General features: G+C 42.7%; 1 protein-coding gene across 5 annotated transcripts in view; it reads left to right on the top strand.

Moving 5' to 3' along the window:
• LOC134345458 (ephrin type-B receptor 1) overlaps positions 1 to 18,401 on the top strand; it is a 700,860-nt gene that overhangs the window by 618,531 nt on the left and 63,928 nt on the right. For all 5 annotated transcript variants that reach the window (XM_063046149.1, XM_063046152.1, XM_063046151.1 and 2 more), the window contains exon 13: positions 18,049 to 18,198. In XM_063046149.1, coding sequence (XP_062902219.1) covers positions 18,049 to 18,198 — 150 coding nt within the window. The remainder of the gene's footprint in view (positions 1 to 18,048; positions 18,199 to 18,401) is intronic.

Genomic DNA, 18,401 nt, shown 5'->3' with positions numbered 1-18,401 from the left:
CTATTGCAGCTTCAATGGTTTTCATTACAAATTTTCTTCTATATCTGTATCCAGGAAGTAAAGGATAATTCTTGTTGGTTGCCTTTGTAACCAGAAAACTGTTCACAATGTGATTTCACAGGTACCAGGGTTCCTATTTATTCTCGTGTTAACCCAGTTAGCCTCAATTGATGTTCCTTTGAATAAATCATCTCTTCTCACAGTTCAGATAATATCAGTAACACTAACCCACAAACTACCATATTGTCTTTAAAAGACATTTCATTCACTAGTGCGTTTCAACAGAGGAAATCTGTTATGTTCTCCCGTTCTGGCCTCTATGTCACTCAGGACCCACTGACATGATTGTTCTTTAGATGCTTTGTCAATTCAGGTAGTTAGGAAGGACATTCTCAGTTACATGCACACCTTGTGAATGAATGAAATTAAAGTGCAGGTGATCCCTGATAACGAATGAGTTCTGTTTATTTCCACCCTTCAGTCGAATTTGTCCATTAAATCAAAAAATACACAAAAATACTTTATATGGTGACCAGAGTATTGTATGTAATGAATTGTATGAAAGGTGCATAAGACTGATCAGAAAGAAAAAAACTATTGGAGAGGAAACAAGTTCTGCCAATCATGGGAACATACATCAGTTAGTTGAAATTTATGGTAGCTCATTTTTATGTATGGATCTTGTGAGTTTGTAAACCGAGGGTAGTCTGTATCTTTTAAAACAAATGAGGGAGGCCTCTCTTAAATCCTTCCTAATCTTGAATGGAAAGCTTTGTTATAAATTCTTAATCCACAACTTTCCTTATAATGACATCCAAAGCCAATACTGTGTTCCACTGATAAACAGTAGAAAACAATATCCAAATATTTCTGATGTTATTTTAGAACCGGACAACTGAGTTTGAGCAATTTAATAAAATCTCCTGCTTTGTAGGAATGCTCTTTGCAATATATGTGCCATAAATAATATTGATTTTTGAAGAATAATTGTTCCTATGTACTCTCATCGACATCTCATAGCAATGTATCATAGGAAGTGAATAACAGAGATACTAAGACATTATTAATACAGAATTTTTATCTTTAAATCTGCCTCTACAATTTTAACACCTTCTTGGAGTGAACTCGTCTGGTATTCTGAAGACAAGGTGATAGAAAGGTATTGTCCCTTGAGTTGTCCTTTTGGCTTACATACATGATATGACAAAGAGGACAAACACGAGGAAATCTGCAGATGCTGGAAATTCAAGCAACCCAAACAAAAAATGCTAGTGAACGCAGCAGGCCAGACAGCATCTATAGGAAGAGGCATAGTCGACATTTTGGGCTGAGACCCTTCGTCAGGACTAACTGAAAGAAGAGATAGTAAGAGATTTGAAAGTAGGAGGGTGAGGGGGAGATCCGTAATGATAGGAGAAGACAGGAGGTGGAAGGATGGAGCCAAGAGCTGGAAAGTTGATTGGCAAAAGGGTTACAAGGCTGGAGAAGGGAGAGGATCATGGGATAGGAGGGAGAAAGAAAGGGGGAGGGGAGGATGCCCAGAGGATGGGCAAGGAGTTATAGTGAGAGGGACAGAGGGAGAAAAGAGAGAGGGAAAAAAAGGGGGGGAAACAAATAAATAAATAAATAAAGGGATGGGGTACGAAGGGGAGGTGGGGCATTAACGGAAGTTAGGGAAGTCAATGTTCATGCCATCAGGTTGGAGGCTACCAATATAAGGTGTTGTTCCTCCAACCTGAGTGTGGCTTCATCTTGACAGGAGAGGAGGCATTTTAATTCCATGTCCCATTACCATTCTGATATGTCTATCCACAACTTCCTCTACTGTCAAGATGAAGCCACACTCAGGTTGGAGGAACAACACCTTATATTGGTAGCCTCCAACCTGATGGCATGAACATTGACTTCCCTAACTTCCGTTAATGCCCCACCTCCCCTTCGTACCCCATCCCTTATTTATTTATTTATTTGTGTCGTTTCTCCCCCCCCCCTTTTTCCGTCTCTCTTTTCTCCCTCTGTCCCTGTCACTATAACTCCTTGCCCATCCTCTGGACATCCGCACCTCCCCCTTTCTTTCTCCCTCCTGTCCTATGATCCTCTCCCTTCTCCAGCCTCGTATCCCTTTTGCCAATCAACTTTCCAGCTCTTGGCTCCATCCCTCCATCTCCTGTCTTTTCCTATCATTTCGGATCTCCCCCTCACCCTCCTACTTTCAAATCTCTTACTATCTCTTCTTTCAGTTAGTCCTGTCGAAGGGTCTCGGCCCAAAATGTCGACTGTACCTCTTCCTATAGGTGCGACCTGGCCTGCTGCGTTCACCAGCACTTTTTGGATAATAAAGAGGAGGCCATTTATCCCATGGAATCTCTGCTAGTTCCCAGCAGAATAGTTCCATCAGATAAATTACCCTACTCCCCTATCCCTATTTTCCCTCCAGTGCTGCAACTTATTATGAGCAAATACAAATCCCATTTCCAGAAAAGTTGGGATATTTTCCAAAATGCAATGAAAACAAAAATCTGTGATATGTTAATTCACATGAACCTTTATTTAACTGATGAAAGTACAAAGAAAAGATTTTCAATAGTTTTACTGACAAACTTAATTGTATTTTGTAAATATACACAAACTTAGAATTTGATGGCTGCAACACACTCAACAAAAGTTGGGGTAGAGTTAAAATAAGATTGAAAAGTAACACCGGTTTGGAATACTGCACATTAAGCAGGCTAATTGGTAGCAGGTGAGGTATCATGACTGGGTATAAAAGTAGCGTCCATCAAAGGCTCAGTCTTTGCAAGCAAGGATGGGTCGTGGCTCACCCCTTTGTGCCAAAATTCGTGAGAGAATTGTTAGTCAGTTCTCAACGCAAGATTGCAGAGAATTTAGGTCTTTCAACATCTACAGTACATAATATTGTGAAAAGATTCAGAGAATTCAGAGACATCTCAGTGCGTAAAGGGCAAGGTCGGAAACCACTGTTGAATGAGCGTGATCTTTGAGCCCTCAGGCGGCACTGCCTAAGAAACCATCAAGCTACTGTGACAATTATAGCCACCTGGGCTCGGGAGTACTTCGGAAAACCATTGACACTCAACACAGTCTGTCGCTGCAGCCAGAAATGCAACTTGAAACTGTATTACGAAGGAGGAAGCCATACATCAACTCTATGCAGAAATGCCGGCGAGTTCTCTGGGCCCGAGCTCATCTCAGATGGACCGAAAGACTGTGGAACCGTGTGCTGTGGTCAGATGAGTCCACATTGCAGCTAGTTTTTGGAAAAAACGGGCGTCGAGTTCTCCGTGCCAAAGATGAAAATGACCATCCAGATTGTTATCAGCGAAAGGTGCAAAAGCCAGCATCTGTTATGGGGGTGCATCAGTGCCCACGGCATGGGTGAGTTGCATGTATGTGAAGGTACCATTGACTCTGAGGCACATATTAGGATTTTAGAGAGACATATGTTGCCATCAAGGTGACGTCTCTTCCTGGGATGTCCATGCTTATTTCAGCAGGACAATGCCAGACCACATTCTGCACGGGCTACAACAGCGTGGCTTTGTAGACACAGAGTGCGTGTGCTTGACTGGCCTACTGCCAGTCCAGATCTATCTCCTATTGAAAATGTATGGCGCATCATGAAGGGGAGAATCAGACAACGGAGACCACGGACTGTTGAGCAGCTGAAGTCTTATACCAAGCCAGAATGGACAAAATTTCCAATTGCAAATCTACTACAATTAGTATCCTTAGTTCCAAAACGATTAAGAAGTGTTATTAAAAGGAAAGGTGATGTAACACAATGGTAAACATGCCTCTGTCCCAACTTTTGTTGATTGTGTTGCAGCCATCAAATTCTAAATTTGTGTATGTTTACAAAATACAATTAAATTGGTCAGTAAAACTATTGAAAATCTTTTCTTTGTACTTTTGTCAGTTAAATAAAGGTTCATGTGAATTAACATATCACAGATTTTTGTTTTTATTGCATTTTGGAAAATATCCCAACTTTTCCGGAAATGGGGTTTGTAGATGGTGAATAAAAAAGAAATAGTATTCAAAAATGGAGAGAGCCTGTGTTTGCTTATAGTCTCTTGCTTTGAGATGTTTTGGAGATATAGACCTCTTAATTTTGAAGATACAGACTGTTTGCAAGGCTATATAAAAGGCAGGTCCATTCCAGATATCTATTAAACTGCTATAGGAAATATGTTATTAAACTAGAAAGAAAGAGTGCATAAAAGATGTCCTATGATATTGGCTGGACTTGGGAGCAAGAGGTACAAGGAGTAGTTGTGTAAGCTGGGAATTTATTCCTTGGAATGTAAAAAAATTGAGGGGTTACCTGATAGGAGTGCATGCAATCATGAAGGGACATTGGAAATAAGCATATAGTCTTTTTCCCAGTAGAGGTATTAAAAACAATGGACCGTAGGTTTAAGGTCAGAGATTTAAAAGGAACATCAGATGCAGATACTTCACTAAAAGGTTGGTGCATGTTTGGAAGGGGCTTTCAGAAATACAGGTTGAAGCAGGCACATTGGCAATTTTTTAAGTCTTTTAGATAAATAAAAAGATAGGCGAGGCTTCGAGGGCTAAGGGCCATAAGCAGGCAGGTGGGACGAGCTGACGACAACATTCTGCACGGACAGGTGGAGCTGACATGCTGCAAGACACTATGATCACACAACTCCCAGAGGTCACGGCTGAATATTGTTTTGTGTTCGGTGGTAGTGGGAACCTCACACGAGCTGAAGGGCCTGTTGACATGCTGTAAGACACTATGACCACACAACTCCCAGAGGTCACAGCTGAATATTGGTTTGTGTTCGGTGATAGTGGGAGTCTCACAGCAGGTAACAGATACCCACATTAGATTGGGATCTGGAATTAGCCTATTGAGATACAGCTAGTATCAGTCATCTACCTTACAATCTGAAAAGAATTCTCACGTGATACAACGTTATATAATATAAAAATAAGTCCATGTATCGGGGAAAGGGAAGTTCAAATCAATAACCACTCTCTAATATTGGTGAGACTGGAGACTTTGTGTCTTAGATTTCTGATGTCTAGTTAATAATTAACAGCACACTGTTATTCTTTAGCAACAGTTTTAGTCAGTAGGTATTTTCCCACATTCTTCATAACCTAATCAGCCCAGGAACTCTGCTGTTGCTGGGTTTAATTGCCACAGACATGACTTCATGGGCTCACATTACTGAGCCTCTCTCCCCAAAGTATTTCACATTACTGAGAGCAACAAGGGACTCGAGTGGAAACCATAATCCTGCACATTCCAAAAGCAGCAAGACAACTTTTGAAGTTTTGTTATGTGCACTATATTATGATTGTCCTATAATTTATTACAGATTGCTTCCTGATACGAATCTACCCAGATACATTGTGAGCATTAATCCTCCTGTGCATGACAGACCCAGGACTCTGTGTGTGCTTTGTGATCAGCAGCAGCCAGTGGAATAAAGGCAGTTTCAATCCAAATGAACCTTCACCAGTACCGAAATGTTCCAAGTTGAACAAGTCATGCATTCTTCCTGCACCTATGATTCTTCCTGTCTTTAGCAAGGCTTTGATTCTGCCTGAGCAACCCCATATGATATCTGCTCATAAATAATGGAAACATTACTGTGGAATGATTTTAGTGCTGGGATTGCATTAAAGGTTGAGAATGTCATTTGTTCACTCAGTTGATTTATCACGTACATCGAAACATACAATGAAATGTATTGTTTGCATTAACAACCAACACACCCAAGGGTGTGCTGAGGGCAGCCTGCAAGTGTAGCCACATTTTCCAGTGCCAACATGAACAACACAAGGCATCTGTATAATCATTCAACTTAACACCATCATTTAAATCTGAAAGTGAGCATTATGCTGCAACCGGGACTCAAAGTTCAAAGCATATTTATTATCAATGTATACTACTTGTACATATACAAGGTCTCAAAGATTCACCTTCTTACAAGCAAACACAAAACAAAGAAGCCCAATAGAACCCATTAAAAAGAAAACTGTCAAACACCCAGTGTGCAGAAATAAAAGAAATCATGCAAACAATAAAGGTAAGCAATTAACATTCAGAACTGAAATTCACAAAAGTGAGTCCACAGTCACAAGACCAGTCACAGCCACGAGTCCAGTCACAGCCAATCCAGGAGCCCATTCTTGCAGGGGACTGCTTCAGGTCAGCACAGAGTCTTAAATGAGTAAACGTCTTAAGCAGCGAGGTGAACACCAGCACTTCCCTCTTCTCTGGCCCCAACACGCTGACCTTTTCACTCTGACCCAGCACTTAAATCAATCAGACATCGCCTTGTTCCTCGTATTCGGATCCGTGACCCACTGCCTCGACTCTGCCTCGCCTCGGTTCTGCTGCTTTGAATCACCTGCAAGTCCACCCCTACAATGGCCAAACACTGTCCTGTTCCCCACTCTCGGGCCTGGGCCCTGCCAATTTGATTAGGCCTGTACTGCAAATGTCTTGCACCTTCGAGACTTCGTTCACACCGTAAAATAGCCAGTCCATACAAGCAGTCCAAAAGCTTGATTCTGAAAGGGAAGTTAAACTCATTTAACTGCTTTCAATTATTGTGGTAAGAATACATGTTGAACTTCACTCGTAAAGGGCTCAAGCCTATCACTTTATAACTGTTACTTACGATACAGAAGGTGGTGGTTGGAACTGGTCTTCAATGAGCAACATAGGTTGGTCATTACAAGGGAGACGTTCCTCCTCTGCTCCTGGGCATCATGGAAACTGGAGCAACATGAGAAGAGATGATCTCATAAAACAAATGATTTGGGGAGGGGAAAGAGGTGTCCATAATTATGGCAGGAAGCAAACAAGTTCCTCAAATACAGATGAAGTATAAAATCTTCACGGTGAAAATCAAAAAAACTTTTGTAAATTTGAAACAAAATGCTGAAAAGACTCAGCAGGTGAGTTTGAATTTCCCTCAGTCGCCCTGGTTTTACCTGTCAGAGCCATCGCCCTCCCACCCTCATTGCAGCTTTATGAATTTTTTTGTCTCCTTTTTCCTGTTGAAAAGTGTCTTCAACTTAAAGCGTGAACTCTTTCTCCCTTTCCACAGATGTGGCTGACGGCTGAGCATTGTCTGTTTTTGTTTAAAATCTTGATGGGATTTGTTAAAATTCTGAAGGTGAATGGTTGTCCTTTCACCAGAAATCCTTCTGGTGGGAGTATTTAACCAATTTGAGGTGCTACCAGGAATTGTGGAAGGTCCTGGAGGCTTGAAGGAAATATTTGGATCCTTTTAGGTGTTTTGTAAGATGCTTTATAGATTAGTAGCCTCTATAAAGCCCTAGGAATGAGAAGCTATTTTACCATAGACATTGGGAAAGAAGAAAAAAAGGAATTTCTAGTGTTTACCCTCTGCATTCTCTGCATTCCTCATAATCTGGTCTTCCCTATAAAGTATCTTCCCTGTCAACCCTGCCAGCTGCAGAGATGTTGGCACTACAATATCACATTAAGGTTTAGGGAAGAAGGTTGCTCCTTGATGAAGCTTTGTTGATGCTCCTCACCCCCCATTTGCCTCACTCCAGTACCTTTACTCCCTCACCCCTCACAGAGCCCCAGCGTGTAGCTCCTACTCAGCTCAATGCATTCCACTCCTCTCCCCTAAGGGAAAGGTGTGTGTCTTTCGGCAATAAGAACAAAAAGGATGAAAATTCCTTTACACTGCTTCAAAGAAGTTTAACCTGGAGGATACCTACACACATTTCTGTGCCTCTTAGTACCCCTGGGATATTCAGCTCCAAATTTGCCAGTGCGATTTTCATTTACCCTTGTTTCACTGATGATGCGTAGCCTTGTCCCATCACTCCATCCTGTCCCACCTAGAAAACAAAGCTTCACACAGCACCGTGCAAAACTGTTAGTCACATACAGTAGTTACTACCAGGTGACTCCTTAGCAGAAAGTCTTGTGAAGAATAATGGATAGAACACAGAGCTTTATTTTATCGTCTAAAACTACTTTCATATTAGAATTGATGTGCTCCTGGTTCATTTAAGGATTGAGATTTAGTTTGGATCAAAATGTGGCAGTATTTAAATGCCTCCCAGAAAATTTCAAAATGTTAAATTATTGAATTTAAAGGAGTGTTGAATTTAAAGTACAGTACTGTCCAAAAGTCTTCGGCACATGTCTCTAGCTAGGGTGCCAAAGACTTCCGCACAGTACTGTAGTAATTTCATGTATTGCGCCACAAAAAAAATTTCATGACATATGTGAGTGATGATAAACCTGATTCTGATATGAGTCTCTATTGTGGACTGAGAGTAGAAAGGGGGCAGGGAGAGGGGAATCATGGTTAGGAAAAGGGGAAGGGAGAGGGGAGGGAATGGGAAGCACCAGAGAGACATTTTGCAATGATCAATAAACCAATTGTTTGTAATTAAATGACCTTGCCTGGTGTCTCCGGGCTGGGATTGTCGGCACCTGCGCCACCCCTGCCCCAGGCATTCCTTCTCTACCACCTGTCCCACATCCCTCCTGTGCCACTCAACCATCACCATTCCTGACAACCTTTGTTCCCACAGATTTACAAACTCATTCTCCATTCCACATTGATAGGCATAGTACTGTACAAAAGACTTATGCACCCTAGCTCTATTTTTGTGCCCAAGACTTTGCAAAGTATTGTATGCCATGATGTTGTATGCTCAGCATTTTACATTGTCATCCCTCAGAAGCTGGTGGAAAACTGTCCTTGCTGGGACTCAACACCTGTCAGTTTGAGCTGGCAGCAACATCTCAAGCTCCATCGTCTTGAGCACTTGTCTGCTCAGTCCATTGCTGTTCATAATCCTGACTCATGACAGCACTGCCGAATCCAGCCCACACTGCATCATTGGGTTTGGTAATGATACAACAGTGTATGGCCTTATCAAATAACTGATGATAAATCCTTTGAAGAGGTGACCAGGCATATAGATGCGGGTAGTGCAGTGGATGTGATCTATATGAATTTTAGTAAGGTATTTGACAAGGTTCCACACGGTAGGCTTATTCAGAAAGTTAGAAGGCATGGGATCCGGGGAAGTTTGGCCAGGTGGATTCAGAATTGGCTTGCCTGCAGAAGGCAGAGGGTGGTGGTGGAGGGAGTACATTCAGATTGGAGGATTGTGACTAGTGGTGTCCCACAAGGATCTGTTCTGGGACCTCTACTTTTCGTGATTTTTATTAACGACCTGGATGTGGGGGTAGAGGGGTGGGTTGGCAAGTTTGCAGATGGCACAAAGGTTGGTGGTGGTGTAAATAGTGTAGAGGATTGTCAAAGATTGCAGAGAGACATTGATAGGATGCAGAAGTGGGCTAAGAAGTGGCAGATGGAGTTCAACCCGGAGAAGTGTGAGGTGCTACACTTTGGAAGGGCAAACTCCAAGGCAGAGTACAAAGTAAATGGCAGGATACTTGGTAGTGTGCAGGAGCAGAGGGATCTCGGGTACATAGAAACATAGAAACATAGAAAATAGGTGCAGGAGTAGGCCATTCGGCCCTTCGAGCCTGCACCGCCATTTATTATGATCATGGCTGATCATCCAACTCAGAACCCTGCACCAGCCTTCCCTCCATACCCCCTGATCCCCGTAGCCACAAGGGCCATATCTAACTCCCTCTTAAATATAGCCAATGAACTAGCCTCAACTGTTTCCTGTGGCAGAGAATTCCACAGATTCACCACTCTCTGTGTGAAGAAGTTTTTCCTAATCTCGGTCCTAAAAGGCTTCCCCTTTATCTTCAAACTGTGACCCCTCGTTCTGGACTTCCCCAACATCGGGAACAATCTTCCTGCATCTAGCCTGTCCAATCCCTTTAGGATTTTATACGTTTCAATCAGATCCCCCCTCAATCTTCTAAATTCCAACGAGTACAAGCCCAGTTCATCCAGTCGTTCTTCATATGAAAGTCCTGCCATCCCAGGAATCAATCTGGTGAACCTTCTTTGTCCTCCCTCTATGGCAAGGATGTCTTTCCTCAGATTAGGGGACCAAAACTGCACACAATACTCCAGGTGTGGTCTCACCAAGGCCTTGTACAACTGCAGTAGTACCTCCCTGCTCCTGTACTCGAATCCTCTCGCTATAAATGCCAGCATACCATTTGCCTTTTTCACCGCCTGCTGTACCTGCATGCCCACTTTCAATGACTGGTGTATAATGACACCCAGGTCTCGTTGCACCTCCCCTTTTCCTAATCGGCCACCATTCAGATAATAATCTGTTTTCCTATTTTTGCCACCAAAGTGGATAACATCATATTTATCCACATTAAATTGTATCTGCCATGAATTTGCCCACTCACCCAACCTATCCAAGTCACCCTGCATCCTCTTAGCATCCTCCTCACTGCTAATTGGAGATGCTGCATTTAATTCCCTCATCCAAGTCATGAATATATATTGTAAGCAACTGGGGTCCCAGCACTGAGCCTTGCGGTACCCCACTAGTAACTGCCTGCCATTCTGAAAAGGTCCCGTTTATTCCCACTCTTTGCTTCCTGTCTGCTAACCAATTCTCTATCCACATCAATACCTTACCCCCAATACCGTGTGCTTTAAGTTCGCACACTGATCTCCTGTGTGGGACCTTGTCAAAAGCCTTTTGAAAATCCATATATACCACATCCACTGGTTCTCCCCTATCCACTCTACTAGTTACATCCTCAAAAAATTCTATGAGATTCGTCAGACATGATTTTTCTTTCACAAATCCATGCTGACTTTGTCCGATGATTTCACCGCTTTCCATATGTGCTGTTATCACATCTTTGATAACTGACTCCAGCAGTTTCCCCACCACCGACGTTAGGCTAACCGGTCTATAATTCCCCGGTTTCTCTCTCCCTACTTTTTTAAAAAGTGGGGTTACATTAGCCACCCTCCAATCCTCAGAACTAGTCCAGAATCTAACGAGTTTTGAAAAATTATCACTAATGCATCCACTATTTCTTGGGCTACTTCCTTAAGCACTCTGGGATGCAGACCATCTGGCCCTGGGGATTTATCTGTCTTTAATCCCTTCAATTTATCTAACACCACTTCCCTACTAACATGTATTTCGCTCAGTTCCTCCATCTCACTGGACCCTCTGTCTCCTACTATTTCTGGAAGATTATTTATGTCCTCCTTAGTGAAGACAGAACCAAAATAATTATTCAATTGGTATGCCATGTCCTTGCTCCCCATAATCAATTCACCTGTTTCTGTCTGTAGGAGACCTACATTTGTCTTTACCAGTCTTTTCCTTTTTACATACATATAAAAGCTTTTACAGTCAGTTTTTATGTTCCCTGCCAGTTTTCTCTCATAATCTTTTTTCCCCTTCCTAATTAAGCCCTTTGTCCTCCTCTGCTGAACTCTGAATATCTCCCAGTCCTCAGGTGAGCCACTTTTTCTGGCTAATTTGTATGCTTCTTCTTTGGAATTGATACTATCCCTAATTTCTCTTGTCAGCCACGGGTGCACTACCTTCCTTGATTTATTCTTTTGCCAAACTGGGATGAACAATTGTTGTAGTTCATCCATGCAATCCTTAAATGCTTGCCATTGCATATCCACCGTCAATCCTTTAAGTGTCATTTGCCAGTCTATCTTTAATTCACGTCTCATACCTTCAAAGTTACCCCTCTTTAAGTTCAGAACCTTTGTTTCTGAATTAACTATGTCACTCTCCATCTTAATGAAGAATTCCACCATATTATGGTCACTCTTACCCAAGGGGCCTCTCACAACAAGATTGCTAATTAACCCTTCCTCACTGCTCAAAACCCAGTCTAGAATAGCCTGCTCTCTAGTTGGTTCCTCAACACGTTGGTTCAAAAAACCATCCCGCATACATTCCAAGAAATCCTCTTCCTCAGCACCTTTATCAATTTGGTTCACCCAATCTACATGTAGATTGAAGTCACCCATTATAACTGCTGTTCCTTTATTGCACACATTTCTAATTTCCTGTTTAATACCATCTCCGACCTCACTACTACTGTTAGGTGGCCTGTACACAACTCCCACCAGCGTTTTCTGCCCCTTAGTGTTATGCAGCTCTACCCATATCGATTCCACATCTTCCCGGCTTATGTCCTTCCTTTCTATTGCGTTAATCTCATCTTTAACCAGCAACGCCACCCCACCTCCTTTTCTTTCATGTCTATCCCTCCTGAATATTGAATATCCCTGAACGTTGAGCTCCCACCCTTGGTCACCCTGGAGGCATGTCTCTGTGATCCCAACTATATCATAATCATTAATAACAATCTGCACTTTCAATTCATCCACCTTGTTACGAATGCTCCTTGCATTGACACACAAAGCCTTCAGGCGCTCTTTTACAACTCTCTTAGCCCTTATACAATTATGTTGAAAAGCGGCCCTTTTTGATGCTTGCCCAGGATTTGTCGGCCTGCCACTTTTACTTTTCTCCTTACTACTTTTTGCTTCTACCCTCACTTTACACCCTTCTGTCTCTCTGCACTGGTTCCCATCCCCCTGTTGTGAACTAACCTCCTCTCACCTAGCCTCTTTAATTTGATTCCCACCCCCCAACCATTCTAGTTTAAAGTCACCTCAGTAACCCTTGCTAATCTCCCTGCCAAGATATTGGTCCCCTTAGGATTCAAGTGTAACCTGTCCTTTTTGTACAGGTCACGCCTGCGCCAAAAGAGGTCCCAATGATCCAAAAACTTGAATCTATGCCTCCTGCTCCAATCCCTCAGCCACGCATTTATCCTCCACCTCATCGATTCCTACTCTCACATGTCCACAGATCTCTGAAAGTTGCCTCACAGGTGGATAGGGTAGATAAGAAAGCTTATGGGGTGTTAGCTTTCATAAGTCGAGGATAGAGTTTAAGAGTCGCGATGTAATGATGCAGCTCTATAAAACTCTGGTTAGGCCACACTTGGAGTACTGTGTCCAGTTCTGGTCACCTCACTATAGGAAGGATGTGGAAGCATTGGAAAGGGTACAGAGTAGATTTATCAGGATGCTGCCTGGTTTAGAGAGTATGAATATGATCAGAGATTAAGGGAGCTAGGGCTTTACTCTTTGGAGAGAAGGAGGATGAGAGGAGACATGATAGAGGTGTACAAGATAATAAGAGGAATAGATAGAGTGGATATCCAACGCCTCTTCCCCAGGGCACCACTGCTCAATACAAGAGGACATGGCTTTAAGGTAAGGGGTGGGAAGTTCAAGGGGGATATCAGAGGAAGGTTTTTTACTCAGAGAGTGGTTGGTGTGTGGAATGCACTGCCTGAGTCAGTGGTGGAGGCAGATACACTAGTGAAGTTTAAGAGACTACTAGACAGGTATATGGAGGAATTTAAGGTGGGGGCTTATATGGGAGGCAGGGTTTGAGGGCACAACATTGTGGGCCGAAGGGCCTGTACTGTGCTGTACTATTCTATGTTCTATGCGTCAGCATACAAAGAGGGGGTAGAGAGGTGTGAGAGCAACAACCTGAGTATCAGTGTGGACAAGACAAAATAGATGTTTATGGACTCCGGGGTTCAGAGCTGAACACTAATTTGGTTTGGAATGCTGTTCTTTGCTTCAATTGTTTGCATAATTTGTTTTTTTTTCTCTTGCTCATTGAGCATTGGTCTTTTATTTTTATTTTTTTCTTTAATTATGCTCTTTCAGGTTTCTTGCTTTGTGGCTGCCTGTAAGCAAACAAAACTCAAGATTTATAATTTATACATTCTTTGATAATGTACTTTTGGATCTTTGAATCCTTGGTGTGCATCTAAAAGGTGATCTAACCTGGACCGACAACACTTCCTCATTAGTCAAGAAGGCATAGCAGTGTCTACACTTTCTGAGGAGACTCAGGCGTACAAGGCTCCCCACCCTTATTCTAACAGCCTTCTACAGTGATACCATATAGAGTGTCCTGTCTGGCTGCATCATTCTGTGGCACAGAAGCTGCAAGGCATCGGACCACAGACCCTACCAAGGACAGTAAAAACTGCTGAGAGGATCATTGTGGTCTCCCTCTTCCCTATTTGTGATATTTACCAGGAGCATTGTATACGTAGGGCTCAAAGCATTGCTGAAGATCCCTACCATCATCTCACAATCTCTTTGACCCACTGCAGTCAGGAAGCAGGTACAGGAGTATCAGGAAAGAATTGGCAGACCAGGTAGCACCTTCTTTCCTCAGGCTGTGAGACTAATGAATACCCTGCCACCATTGAGATCTCTTCACTAGCAGAACAAGCGGTTTACTGTTTATTGTGCTGTGTGCTACATGCATTTTCAAAAATATTTTATTGACTTGTTTGTCATAATGTTCTGTTTTATGTGCTGTGTGTGAAATTTGTCTTGTGGGTGCACTGTGGTCCGGAGGAACGTTGTTTCATTTGGTTGTATATATGTACATTTAGGTGACAAACTTGATATCTTTCAAGTATAAACCTCTCCTGAAAGGGGCCTTAGGAAGTACAGTCTGCATCTCCATGTGTGCGTTTTTAACCATGTCCATGTGAAACTGCAATTTTTGTCTATGCACAGAACAACTAGGCTTTATTGACTTTAGTTGCTCTGAAACTGTGCTTTGAGAGACGCAGAAGAGGTTCACCAGGATGTTGTGGGAATTGGAAAGTATTAGCTTAAATGAGAGATTGGGCAAACATTGACTGTTTACTCTGGAGCATCGGGGGCAGAGGGGCAATCGGAAAGAAGGATATAGAATTACTTGAGACGTGGATAGGGTAGATCATCAGAGCCTTTTCACAGGCTGGAGGGCATTGCTTTAAGGTGAGAGGTTAAATGTTTAAAGGACATTTCTGTGGCAATTTGTTTTATGCAGAAAGTGGCAGGAGCCTGGAGCATGCTACTGGAGAACATTTGAGGTATTTAGACAAGTCAGCGAAGGGAAAAATACAGATTGTGTGCAGGCAGTAGGGATTGCTTTAAATTAGCATCATTGTCAAAACAGACATCGTGGGCCAAAGCGCCTGTTAATGTACTGTACTATTCTTTATTTGAGCAACGTTCGCCTGTAGTTGGAGGAGTGTGGCTTTTATTATGGTGTGTCCTTTTAAGAGACAGCTGCAAAGATCTCACCAGTTTGGCTAAACCTACAGTATTTCAAAAGGGAAATGCATGCTGAAACTGATGATAACTTACTGATATGACAACCTTGCTCTGTAAACCTCACATGTGAAGATCTCAATCTTTATGGCTCTTCCATTCACAACATTCATTGTAATCCTGGAGATACAAAGAATGAAAACAGGCCCTTCAGCCCACTGAATTTGCACTGACCATCAAACATTCATTTACGCTAATCCTACCTTAAACCCATCTCTTTGTTCTCTCCACATTCCTCCAGATTCTGCCACTCACCTATGCATTTATGAGAGCTTAGAGTGACCAATTAGCCTTCCAACCTCCCCATCTTTGGCATTTGGGAAGACACCAGGGCTCCCAAAGGAAACCAGGGAAAACAGACCTCACCCAAGATCAGGACTGAACCTAGGTCACTAACGAGATGAGGCAACAATTCTGCGCACTAGGGTGATATTCAACTCTATTTGATTGCCCTTAAAAGTGAATGAAGCAATAAAGCTCAGCCCCTTAGTCACAAGACAGAATGCTGCAGGAACTCAATAATTCGTACAGCCAATGAGGAGAATAAACAATCCATGTTTCAGGCTAAGACCCTTTATCAGGACTGGAAAGGAAGGGGACAGAAGGCAGAATAAGTAGGTGGGGGAGGAGAAGGAGTACAAGCTGGCAGGTAGTGGAGGTATAATTTGTCCATCTGTGCTGATCACCCCATCTTTGACTAAGCTGTTCCACCGTGAACACGATCTGTTATGACTCAACATGATGCTTTCAGATCAGGTCATGCATAGCACATACCTCCTCCGCACTGCTCAGGTGTGTTTCAGGGTACAGGGGCTAGCGACCCTTGTGCCTGTTATTTTTTTTGTGTTCTGTCACTGAGTAGCAGTGAACCATCTGATTGGCCTATCGGAGTTCTCTTTGGGAACTAGTTGACTTGCTCAGCATTTCTGATCTAGCTATTGTTCACGATTGCACTTAATAAAAAAAAAAGGTGATTGGAAAGACCAGCTGAGCAGGAAGGAAGGAAGGTGGGTGGAGGAGCAGGGATGAATAGGTGGAAAAGGCAAAGGGCTGAAGAAAAAGAACTTGCTGAGTTCCTCCAGCATTTTGAGTATGTTGCTCAAGACTTGTGGCATCTGCAGATTCCCTTGTGCTTATGGGATGAGATTGCTTTGGTAGAAATGCCTTAATTTCTTCTGAAGTCACTGTCAATCTGAGCAAACCAGTTACAGATGTTAACTGGGAGGTTTAACTTTTGCAACAGGGAGACCACCAAAACAGAATAAATCAGGAAAAGACATAATCCAGGAGCTGGGATAGAAAGGAATGGACCATCTCCCTTCAAAATAATACGTTCAGACAGTCTCTAGGAAGTGCCTCTTGCACTGAGATTCCCTGCAGCTGCCTCAAACTTCGGGCAAGGTTGAGATGGGCGGCAAGGACTTGCTGCAATATCTAGAGTAATGACAAAGTGTCTGGATCTCATCACTGAAACTGCACCAGAAGCCTAAAGGATACCTTTGTCAAACATAACAGTCAGGTTTAATAGATGCTGTGGGGTAGCTCAGTGCCTTAGGCAGCTGGTACAATGTCTAACTCTCCTCTTCTCCTCCACTAGATACTTAAAAAGCAGACATACAGGTAGAGTGAAATCGAGGTAGCTGATTTGTTATATCCCATTTTTTAAAGGCTCTTCTGTACCACCAGGGATATATTTGGAGCCCTGGATTGTAACTTCTGTTCTCACTTGCTGAACCTTGATGCTTTGATGCTGAACGTTGAATCTCTGCTTGTACCGAATTCATTGCTGAAATTCAGCCACTGCTTTTTTTTTTGGCATCAATTTTTCTTGTTAACTCCTCCCTATTAGCCTCTCCAGTACTGATAGGAAAGTGGCTGAAGCATTGGTTACAATTGCTAACATAATCTGAGTTTACCTGTAATGAAGGTACCCAGAACCTCAGGCCACACAGAGTGGGTGCTTTCACCCACTGACCTGCTGGGTGAGCTGGCTTGTGATCTCCACCTCATGACTAACTTTGGACACCAGAAGGGAAATTCTGGCTTGTTCACTGTACAATGCATTGGATAGTTGAGTTAAATTCCATTTTTCACGATTTATAAACACAAACTTGCACTTAGTAGCACTCCTGTCTCAGGTGTCCACCGTACTGACTGAGAGCTTGAAATTGAAACATGAAGATGATCATGATCCTACACAGGCTGAGGTGTGATGGTATAAAGGTACATAAAATTATGAGGTAGATCACAGTTAAATCTGGAGGACATAGATTAATAGTGACAGGGGAAAAATTAAAAGGCGCCCAAGACTTAGAGTTGAACCTGCAGGTGATGATGCTCCTGTGAACCTGCTGCCCTATCTTTTTTTTGTGGTAAAAGGCACGTGTCTTGTGCTGATGGTGGATCATTATGTCCCTCTAGTCACTTGCCTTCTGTCAGAAGGTGACAACACTTTGGAGGAACTCAGCAGGTCAGGCAGAATCCGAGGAGAGAAGTGGACAATCAATGTTTCAGTCAAGGCCTTTGGTATTTATTATTTCAGATTCCAGCATCTAGAGTCTCTTGCATCTCTTTCTCTGCTTGTGGAGGTGAGATTATTAATTATTTAGAGTGGAGAGAGAGATAACCGAGGTTATGGCAAACTGGCGCAGAAGAGGAACTGAGCCCAGAGTAGATCAGCCATGATCATATTGAGCGGTAGGACAGACTTGAGGGGCCAAGTGGCCTAATATTGCTCCTATTTTCTAGTGTTCTTGTCCTCTTGTGTTGAGATGTTGAAGTGGTATCTTCTGTTTGTAGGGGTTTACTTTAGCTGAGAGTTTTCTTTGGCGGGACAGACTCAGTGAGGATTCCCTGGCAACAAATAGAAAGGCTCATGTTGTACTCTTTTTAACTGCTTGTACAGGGTGGGAAGATCCCCGTGCGGTGGACTGCACCTGAGGCAATCGCATACCGCAAGTTTACCTCGGCCAGCGATGTGTGGAGCTATGGAATTGTCATGTGGGAAGTGATGTCATTTGGAGAGAGACCTTACTGGGACATGTCGAATCAAGATGTAAGTGTGTTCTTGCAATATAATACACTACCAAGATGTATGAGAAATGGCCTTCACAATGAGATCAAAGGAGAAGGTCATGAATGATGAAAATCAAATGTAAACAGAAAAAGTTATCCACTGCTGTAGTTATTTACTTTGTGAACCTGATTAATTTAACACAGCCTCAAAGAAATTTACTCTGGGGGATAATCTATAGCTCC

This window comes from Mobula hypostoma, chromosome 4 (genome assembly GCF_963921235.1).
Source record: "Mobula hypostoma chromosome 4, sMobHyp1.1, whole genome shotgun sequence".
Lineage (NCBI taxonomy): Eukaryota > Metazoa > Chordata > Chondrichthyes > Myliobatiformes > Myliobatidae > Mobula > Mobula hypostoma.
The sequence above is the reverse complement of the archived record's forward strand: the minus strand, read 5'-3'. Positions and strand labels throughout refer to the sequence as shown.